This window comes from Poecilia formosa, unplaced genomic scaffold (genome assembly GCF_000485575.1).
Source record: "Poecilia formosa unplaced genomic scaffold, Poecilia_formosa-5.1.2 Scaffold478, whole genome shotgun sequence".
NCBI classification, from domain to species: Eukaryota; Metazoa; Chordata; class Actinopteri; order Cyprinodontiformes; family Poeciliidae; genus Poecilia; species Poecilia formosa.
Window position 1 is genome coordinate 38,991 of NW_006800417.1, and position 10,730 is coordinate 49,720.

General features: G+C 37.3%; 1 protein-coding gene across 1 annotated transcript in view; it reads right to left on the bottom strand.

Annotated features, from left to right (window-relative positions):
- Positions 1–1,363: 1,363 nt before the first annotated feature.
- LOC103156395 (pro-neuregulin-3, membrane-bound isoform-like) overlaps positions 1,364–10,730 on the bottom strand; it is a gene marked incomplete at its 5' end in the record, with an annotated part of 327,874 nt that continues 318,507 nt past the window's right edge. The window contains one exon of the mRNA XM_007578420.2: positions 1,364–1,522. Coding sequence (XP_007578482.2) covers positions 1,389–1,522 — 134 coding nt within the window. The remainder of the gene's footprint in view (positions 1,523–10,730) is intronic.

Consider the following 10,730-nt stretch of genomic DNA (forward strand, 5'->3'; position numbering starts at 1 on the left):
ATTTAGCTAACTGTACCCTGGTGAGGTTTTATTACAGAAAACAAGGGATGTGAAAAATGGGACTTCATCTTGTTCATTTGTTTTAATAGTAAGTCTGTTAGGACAAACATTAAGCTAACTGCTAAAGTTAAATAATATGGTGGTTTGTTGCAATGCTAAAGAAAATATGGACTCTTTCTTTTTAAAAACTGAGACCTGAAACTTGTTCAATCACAGTACGTACCTAATAGTAAGACACTTGTAAAGCACTAGTAAAACACCTTGTTGTTTAAATACTACTGGTATCACTCATTTGTTTGCCAACTCATTTATAAGTTTACTAGGTTTCCAGCTAGAAACCTAAAATGTTTCATGGAAGTGAAGATGCTAAGAGTTAACTAATGAATGAAATTGACTACTCAACAAAAAGACACTTATTTTGACATGTTTATACAAACTTCCTAATCAAAGTCTTATTTTTGTTGAGATAGAAAATTCAGAGGCACTTTGCTAAGCTCAGGAATGATAATGTAGAGTCAAAAATGATGAAGGTCTGACAAACAATACTTGTCATGCATTGTAAAAACTGATGAAAATATTCCTCCTGTGTTCATTAACCCTTTCATAATAAAAGTGGATAACCCAAGCAATATTTTTCCCCAAAGCTACCCAAGTAGGCGTGGGCCAGTTAATGCTTCCACGGTATGCTAGGTTTTTCACCATTTCTGGTCCAAATTCACAAAAGTGTTTGATAAACTAAACGAATGTATCTAGTTAAATATAAATGCTGATCCTTGTAAACAGTGCTGCCATCTTGCCAGGTCCCTCTTGAAAAGAGATTGTAGATCTCAACAAGGTTGTTTTTTATCTGCCTAATTAAACTTTATAATTATTATTATTAATGTTACCATAGGCTAGCCCTTTCCCCTTAGAAAGATAAATTCAGTAAGTCTTCATTATTTCCTGGGGCAAAAATAAAGTGTTGAAGTTGAAACTGACATGTCATGGAAAATCTATATTTTTTTAGGTAACTGTAAAAAATAAAAGTAAAAAAAAAATCTCGCTGACATTTTGGATTTTTCTGTAAGAGTAAGAATATAATTGCTTTTAAGTAAAAAAAAAGTGATTATGCTATGAATATTTGTTGTAATTTTAGGGTAAATTCCATGATTCTTAGATTGTGGTACTTTACTAAAGCTTTTGTGTTTAGATACAATACTGACCTTAGCAGAAGTAAGAGTAAGATTCACTGAAACTCCACAAGGAAGCAACTTTCAGGGAAACTAATGAAAAGGCAATAGCTCTCTAAATTACCATCCGCCTCCCCAAAATTGTGGCAAAGACAAACAGAAGTGAAGTAATCAGTATGTGAACCTTAAAAGAACAGAGGCTTTAAATTAGGCGGTCACTTACTTGCAGTGCTTGTGGGGGCCGCTGAGTGTCTCGATGACAAAGCATTCTCCACCATTGAGGCAGTAGGCCAAGTCCTTCTCATGGCAGGGTTTGAAATGCTCTGAGTGAAGCGGAGGCACAGTTGGGGATGCTGCAACGACACAGAGTCCATGGCATCAGTTACAACCAGACCTGAAACAGCGAGTGATGGATGGTGAAGGATCATAATCCACTGCAAAAATGAAAGCAAATCTGTTTTCTAGCTACACGCCACTTGAGACTACATAAGAGTAAGTCACACAACACACCAAACACTTCTGATAAGAGCTAGTAACGGGCCATTGTTTGTTTAGACCCTCTAACAATGCCATCAAAAGATGGATGGAGGACGATTAATAGTCTGTCCTTCTGTGATTAATACTCAGTGGTCACAGTAGCGTTTTTGACTCGACTTTTTGCTGTGATTTATCACGATATGCACGGGTGAGCTTGGATAGCCCAGACTTCTGAAAGCATCGCCACACGTTAATGGATGGTTTTATCATTTAAATGAATAAATGAAGAACCAGTTGCTTGAGAAGGAATCAACAAAAACACCCAGAAATTCTGTTTGTTCAACACCACTGGCATTTTAGTGCTATTTGAGGATAACTGGGTTTACAAAAATAAATAAATAAAAATCAAGAAAAAAAAGTCCAGGCAGCCATCTATCAGCAGCGTTTCAAATCCTGAGATTCAGTTGGTCAAGACATAACGTGAGGAGAAATCTGATTTACACCCCAGATGATGTTGTCATTAATCCTAGACCAGACTGCTGAGTGTTTCCTTTGTGCTTGCAAATGAAAAATGAGTCAACTAAGGGCCCTCATTAGCTGAATCCCAGAGTATTTTTCTCTTTTTTCTGCCTTTCTTTTTCAAAGTAGCTTGATGGGCAGTTATGATCCAGAACATTAAGCTTCAGTGATTAAAATCAGGATGCAGTTACTTCCTCCAGTGTAGTGATTACAGTATGAGGTCGGTCTTTAATGGTGTGTGGAAGATACATCAGAATGAGCTGCAGCTTTTGCAATCAAGAAACGAATAGAATTATAAGCAAGTGTTCGGTGGCGGGGGAGAGGTAGAGGGAAGGAGCTGAGTTATTTCAGGATGGGATTCAAATCCCTTAATAAGCACCGTGAGGAATGCTTATGGTCCACTAGTGGCTGGTGCTTACTGGGAATGTTCCACTACGGTTCTGTAATTAGCTGGTGATGAACTGGATCTGAGGTGAAGGTTAGGCCGGGCAGAGAGACCGGCTAAGAGGGTAGCAAATGCTTTCATTAGCTGGAAGCATCAACAAGTTGCAGATAAAGAGAACATTATTTTAATCAAAGTAATAAAGCATAAAGTTACTGTTAATCACACTTCAGTGTGAAAAAAGTATTCACCCTTACAGATTTCGTTAGATCATTCAAGCACGTCTTAAAGGAGCGGCATTATGTCTCATTTCATAGAACAATCAAGTATCTATGTTACCTTCAGTTGTTATAACAAAGCTATCAAGTATGAATTAAAACAAATTTAACTTTGTGAATTACAGCCTTGATAATAGGATTCTGTCTCTTTAAAAACTCCTGCTGTTTCTGAAATTCCACCTTCAGGAAGTCATCACAACATGGCTCCTCTATTAACCTTTTATTGTTTTTACCAGCGCTGCTCTGACATATATCTCCTATAATGAGCTCAGTGATTCCACCAGGTGTTTGCTAATTGCTGCTGGCTAGTCTGAAGGAGCTGGTTGTTGGAGGACTGCTCTGTGAGGCTGAAGCTCAGAAGCTTGGAAACTGCAGCTCTGGCACCTTGAAGGCGGGGCTAGGTTCACCCAGGCGTTTTGCACAGCTGACTGGTTGCCATGGAGATTAAAGGATTTCTCAAACATGCATGAAAGAATCAAGGCAAAACTCCAGGTATGTTTTTGCTGGGGGAATGACATAACACGTAAAGCTAAAAAAAGTAAAAAATTTTAGCTGCCCCTTTAATATCAACAAAGATCACCAGAATTTCTGTTCCACATAATTCTTTTGTCTTCTGCTATTGATCAATACTGTTGATTCTAGTCTCAGTTTCCAGTTGTTGGCTGACAACTGGAAACCACACCTCCCTGGTGTGGTCTTCTGTTGCCTCAAACCTAAACATGTTGAGGTTTCAGAGATGTTATTGTGCATATCTAGTCTGTAATTAGCCGTTATCTGAACAACCAGCTTGTCCATTATCCTCACAATATCCAAACGAGTGTCCCTCTCACCGCCGGCGAGGTTCTTAACTCTTCCACTTTAATCCCTTTTTCTACATTCAGATGCTCATTTTGAACATCTGCATGTCGTCTTCACCAATCACACCGAGTCGCTGCCATGTGGTCGGCTGAGTCGCTATCTTCTGTTAAGCAATTGAACAGGTGTATCTAATAAGGCACACAGTGAGTGTATTTTTCAATAGGATCTCATTACAGACACGCTTGGTCATTGTGGGTTTTCCTTCATTTTCATGCTTAGCAGGATCATAATTTCAGTCTAGTTTACTGCTTGTTGTAAGAAGAGGTTAGCATCAGTCACATCACAAAATCCTTCCAATATGTTTGAATGATTTTATGTATCTGTGTTTTAACAAACATTTCTTGGTCTTAAAAACAGAAATAAGTGAGATCTCTCAGCATGTAGTTCTCCTGCATACTCTGGTGTACTGTACTCTATGAGCCACATGGATCCTGTTCACAACAGTTGAGATTTCATAGCCAAGCTACCGATAGCCTACAATTATGACAATTTCCTTCATTTCCAGATGGATGCTAACATGCATTCCCTAAGCTAGTATAGATGGATGGATTTGCTGTCAATAATCAGCATAGTTATGGAGTTACATTCTGGAACGGGCATATGAATATGAAATTGTTGTATAAAGACTAATTAATGCTTAATGCTCCCTTTCCCAAAAGTAAGTTGCTAAAGAAATTCCTGCATTTTAAACACCCCACAATATCTGAATAGACTATTATTTAATAACCTTTGTTGTTCATGTTGAGAGATGAAAAATATCCTTAGTAGTAAACGGGACCAGGATTCATACCAAAGACCTGTTTGGTGTAAACCAGCAGTGCTACCCACTGCTACGCCGCGCAGCAGGGTTTAATCCATTGCAGTTTTTTTTCTGTCTGAGCAATGTTGTTGGTTTATCTCACTACGCGCCGTTTGGATACTGTCACTAGTGAACAAGTTTTCAGACTAATTCACATGTTTCCAAAATGTGCATGTTAGCAGTCAGCAGATACTCTGCTGCCCCGTCGCTGTTCCTGCCTCATTACTGCCTCCTGCACAGAACTCTTTCACTATCATGAAGTAAATATTTTCACTTTTCCACCTCCACTTGCCTTGATTCTCCACAAATCTTCCTATTCTCTGTGAAGCGCTGCTGTAAGAACTGCGTCTGATGCAGGGATGTTATATCTCCTCTCCACAACTGAACGCTGTCTAATTAGTGAGTGAACATCAGAATGAAGACCTGACACAGTAAGCTTAGCTTGAGGACATACAAGATCTTCAGTTCAGCTTGGTTCTTCTTCTAGCTGATGCATAATTTGACTTTACTATAGTTTTTTAGACAGTAAAGTACATTTTAATGAGTTTCTAAGTAGTCTTTTTTTGTACATTGAGAGGCTGCTGTCAGACACACCATATGGAACTTCACAGCAGGAGGCATATAATCTCCCATTAAAAGGTTAGGTGTTTACTTCTTCATAACTAAGTGTTTTAATCTAACAAAAAAAAAGGAAAAAAAAACAAAAAACAGAAATGTGACAGAATTATTTCTGTTGGTGACCAAAATTCAGCCAAACCCAGACCAAGGTTTGTAGGTGGACCAGGGTTCATTATTCATCCACACCTCCTCAAGCGAACTGGACTTTTAGGCTCCTGGACTGGAGTTGGATTAAAGAGACTAAACAGGGTTGGTGTGAATGCTTTGGTTGTAATATGAAGTTGTGTGTTTGTATGCTGAACTGATGAGGACACTGGTTCTACCCTGTTTTTATTCATCATGTAAAAATAATGATATTTAAGGATGGTCACCAATGTATTTCATAAAGAAACTTTTGGTTTCAGTAGCTTGTGTTGTTTTTACAAGGAGCACACAGATTTTGTGAACAGTAGGAATTTGAATACATAACCCTGATGCACACATAACTTGGACAACTTGTTAGAGTTGAGAATTGCAAAAATATATATTTTATGTCAGAAAAGTAATATTTCAGAGCCTTGAAAGCAGTGGCAAGAGGAGTTATCCTTGAAGGAAGATTGACAGACAGGGAAAACTATGGCTAAAATTCTGTGTACCCTTGGTAGCTTTATATTTAAAAATGATTAGAAATGTTATTACACCCATCAAATCAATTTTATAATCACTTAATTGCTTTTTGCATGTTTTCAGTCACTAGTCACTTTATCACCATCTTTTTTGTAAAACATTAATCTTTAGCTTCCTCCACAAATTCTCTATCAGATTAAACCAAGAGTTCTGACGCAGACACTTCGAGACGTCAATACTACGCAAGTCAGAAGAAGTATATTGTCAAAAATGAAAACATTAATTACAATTATTCAGACTTCAGGCAGACTTAGATTTGTTGAGGAGCAAACTATCAGTTGAGACAAAGAAACTGAACAGACGTGTTTATATTTCTGTAACAGATACATTAATTCACTCAAACTGCATCAACTCACACGTTAAGATCCAACCGCATAACATTTTCATAGCATTACTACAGCGCTCTATGAGCCTAATCCCCCACATGGCCTTGGCTAATTTTCTGATCAATAAATTGCTGACCTCTGGCAAAAGATATTTTTTTAATAAGACAAATTCCAACAAGGTGTCTATTAAGCTTTTAACAAAAATAAAAAAGAAAGATCAATATGAAGACTTCTAAAACATCTGTTTAATGAATGAAAACCTCAGAGCAGCAGTGTTCATTTTCAATAATGATGTTTATTGAATCTATATTAAATTTTTTAAATGGAAGATGTCAGCTGTGAAAATGTTCATCAGCACTGAGTTCTCACCAAGTCATAATTTGATCTTCCTACTCCCAGTTTTAGCTCTTTAGGTATTTTAGTTGCTAATTCAGCATTTTGCTTCCACTTCTAACATTTCAATCCAAGTGTTTTGAAACTTGTTTTTATAATTTTTTTAAACCTTCATAAACATGTTGCAGTGTGACGTCATGAATGCGAGATCATGTCTGGGTTCTTTAGGTTCAGAGTTGCTGGAGGTCTTCTAACCACCAGCAAAAAGGTCGTCAAGGTTTTCTTTTCTTTTTTTTACCAAATTCACTGTTCATAAAATACCAGAAGTGAATTCTATAGCTAACACCCAATGTTTTGTTCATAATGTGAATGCTTTCGCTTTTTAGTACAAAGAATTAAAAAGACGACTCAATAGATTCAGATTCTTCTTTTTTTAAATGACAAAGTTTATATGCTCAATATTACAAAGTAGAATATAATTTTTCCAACCACATCATTTAACAGAAGCCTATTGAGCAAAACATGGAGTATATTTTAAATGAGTAATTTCTTCTTCATCTCCAACATGTTTGCTCATTTATAAAATCCCCACTTGACCCTTAACCCAGATCACAGTTCAGCTGTAAGCAGCAGGTCACGAAGTTACCAAGACAACATCTGCAAGACAACATGTAGGCCTGTCGTAATAAATCAATTAATCGCACAATAAATTAAAACAAGCAAGATTAATTGTTTTTCTCTTTTCTCTCTTTCTACCAAACACTGGATGATAAAAGTCTTCAGTCTGGTGCTTTGGTCTTTTTACAGAGACTTCATAATTCATTTGATTTGTCGTTTCTGCTGTTTTACTTATTTTGGATATTTAAAATGTCTTCCAGTTCCAGTGTTAAATGTAGAATTGAAGGTTTACTGATCTTTGCAAATGTTTTATTGCATCATTATAACATTATTATCATTCCATCATTTGAAAATGGTGTCAAAACAACAGTATTGATTATTGCAATAACTTCTGGGACAGTTTATTGTCCAGTAAAATCTGTTATTGTGACCGAGATAATCACATGCAAAGCTTCGAACACATCATTTAGTCCTGCTGCGTGCGCCATTTCTGGAAGTCCATGACTCATCAAAAAGAGAAAAACTTTAAACAAACCTTTTACGGCATCTGTCCTCAGTCTGTAGCACCAACAGAATATATTAAATCACAAAGGTTTTGTTCATGCTTCAGCTGGCTTGTGCCTTTTTTGCAGTCGTTGTGAAAGCTGACACAAGAACCATTTGTCATCTTCTCGCTCTCCCCTCCTGTTTTTTGACAGAGTTGTAGGTTGTTTAGCTTAACACTTGTCACTTGTCATCTCAGATGTACGCACTAAGAGACTTGTGTCATTTTAAGGAACGCAGCAGTCAACTGAAAAGAAAAGGGGGAAAAAAAAGATAATTTCAGTGGGTTGAAAATGTCACTGCAAGTTTGACAACAGTGTCGGCAGAAGGCAGGTGTCAATCACTGCAGGAGAAAACAGTCCAATTTTCTCCACTGAGTTTGGGACGGAGAATCAATAAACCACAGGATGGATGGTTCTCCACTTCAGACTCTTCTCTTTCCACCAAGTGAGAAAATGCAGAAGTAATTTAGTTTGTTTTAATCTCAGCATCATGGCATTTCATGATGGTTTTAGAGAAAATAGCTGTAGATGTTTATGCGAGAGTTCGCAATTTATTGAGAGAAACAATAAATAAATAAATAAATAAAAATAAATTTATCAATGTGGAAAAAATGAGTTAAGGAGATTCCCGGAGAGCTGCTTGTGGCTCCAACCAGCTACGTCTTGCAGTATTATTGGCAGATTACACTTCTTTGGAAAATGTTAAAATATTTTTTTTTTCTGTTTTCCTGAAAAAGTCTGCGTCTATAGAGTTTCTGGAAATTCAATCAAACATGCAGCACAAGACAGAGACGATGTCAGGAATGTTAACGATGACAGCAGAAGAAATGGAGCAAGGCTAAGGAAGTGAAAGGACAAAGACCGACAAGATTTTGTTAAATGCAGCTCGTCTGTTTACCAAAAAGTGCAGGTCACAAAAGTTCTTTAGCCTCCATTCCAGGTTAAATGGAGACAAAGTAAAGAAAATAAAATGGGCCACTAATCGCTGGATATTCACTCCATAGGCTGTAGAAAATTAGGAAGCGTTTAATTGCCAGAGGTGGGAAAAACAACTAGGAGCAACCTGGTTGTGATCCAAAAGTTTCCCGTTATAACAAGATGTTAAACTCGCTTGTTAAAACCAGAAAGTTTCTCATTTTAACAAGATACAAAACTTGTGAAAAGAGAATGTTTATCCATTATAACGAGATAAAGAACTCACTGAAACGAGGATCATTTTGTTATTGTCAGGATTGATGTGGTTGTGGTGAGGAGAGGACGCTGAGACCCAGGTTGTGATTAAGATGAAGGATTTAATGGTGAAGAAGCTCAAACAGTCCAAAAACAGGCGGCACGGCACAGAAGTTAGCACGAAGCTAAATACCGGTAGCACTGACAACAAAGACTGACACGATGGGCTAATGCCAGCACAGGACTTCACAGTTCAACTATGCAGGCAGGCAGACCAACAAAGACGACGTGGACGTACGTTACATAAACTTAGACAAGGACCGACGAAGAACACAGACAACAGGTGAGACTAAATACACACGGGGTAATCAAGGGAATGAGACACACCTGGGAGACAATCAACGGGGAGGACAGGACAGAGACTCACAGGGAAACAGAATCACACAGAAAAACTCAAAACTAAACACAGAAACACGGATCATGACAGTTATAATGAGATGCAGAACTTGCTAAGAGAAAGGTTCTTGTTATAACAAAATACAAAACTCATTTAAAACAATAAGTTTCCTATTAAGAGATGTAAAACTCATTCAATTGAGAAACCTGTTTTCAATTCATAAAACTTTATTGTTTAAATAAGATCATAATTGCATTTAATTTACATAAATCACGCAACAGCAAAACACTTATCCTTAATTCCTTTCCTAGCTCTGGAAGTTAAACAATTTGTTTATAAAGATGCACCACAAACTGATTCACTATTTCAAATCACTTTGCTAAGTAAATCTAAATTTGACGTCAACCTTCTATATGCAAGTCCAGATCCCTTTAAGTGAAAACGCCTGTATGAATGAACAGCAGCTGACGTAGAAGTCTGTCATTTGATTTATTTTCATCAGTTGAAGCAGGAGTTTCTCCAGGAGACGTTGCCGTCTCTAGGATACGGCTGTATTTTATGTGCAGTTCAGATACCTTGTTTAGAAAAACCTGTAGAGGAGAAACTTCCACACCTTCTGCACCCAGTTTCTTTCCCACATGTTAGCCTGAGGCCTTTGAGTGAAGATTAATGCTATGTTGAATAACTGCACCATACAAACTATACAAGACTTGTGGGAGAGGTTTTTTTTTATGTCACTTCATTATATTGAGCCATAGCACACTTTGTATAAAAAAAAGCGTCTCCTAAACTATGTTCCTCAGGAGTCCTCTCACAGAGTTTTAATAAATTATTGTTTAAATATGCTTAGTACAGTTGCCTCCTGAGCAGGTAGGGATTTTGTAGCCTAGACAAATTAGAAAAGGAAACTAAGCTTCTTTTTTGTTGCTTTTGCAGCAGTCTTTTCTGAATTAATTACCCTAACTAGGTCAGTTCAGAAATATGTGCTTAAGCACTTATCAACTCATGTTATTGGCTAACACCACTATTCTATCCCAGAACATGGCAACCATCCATAGAATGTGTTGCGTTTCTTTATTTGAGGCATCTGGACAGCATTTCCAGATTTGAACCAGGTTTTCCACATCTACCACATCCATTACTTTACATCTGCTTATTATGTACTTTCATCTTGTTTCCACTACCTCTCATTATTTTCATGCGCACCAACTCACAGATGTGTTGGGGAGTAGATGGCTGTAATAGCGTCCTTCACGGATGACAGTCTTCCAGAGCGGCAGACGGATGGCCTGCCAAGCCAGCAGACATGCTAACTCAGAGTGAAGGTTTCTAAAAAGTCTCCTTCCTGAGTGAAATTCATCCAAGACCCACAGATGTAGGATGTAAATCAATAGGAGCCATGATTGTTGTGACTTTTTTACACTTATATGTTGTTCAGTATATTTTGCATGATAAGTGACTGATATGTTAAGCATAATTTAAATGATGATTATTATTAATTGTATTGAACATGATTGTATATAATTACAAAGGTGAAGTGGATATATATATATTTAAGTGCAAGACATGATTTAT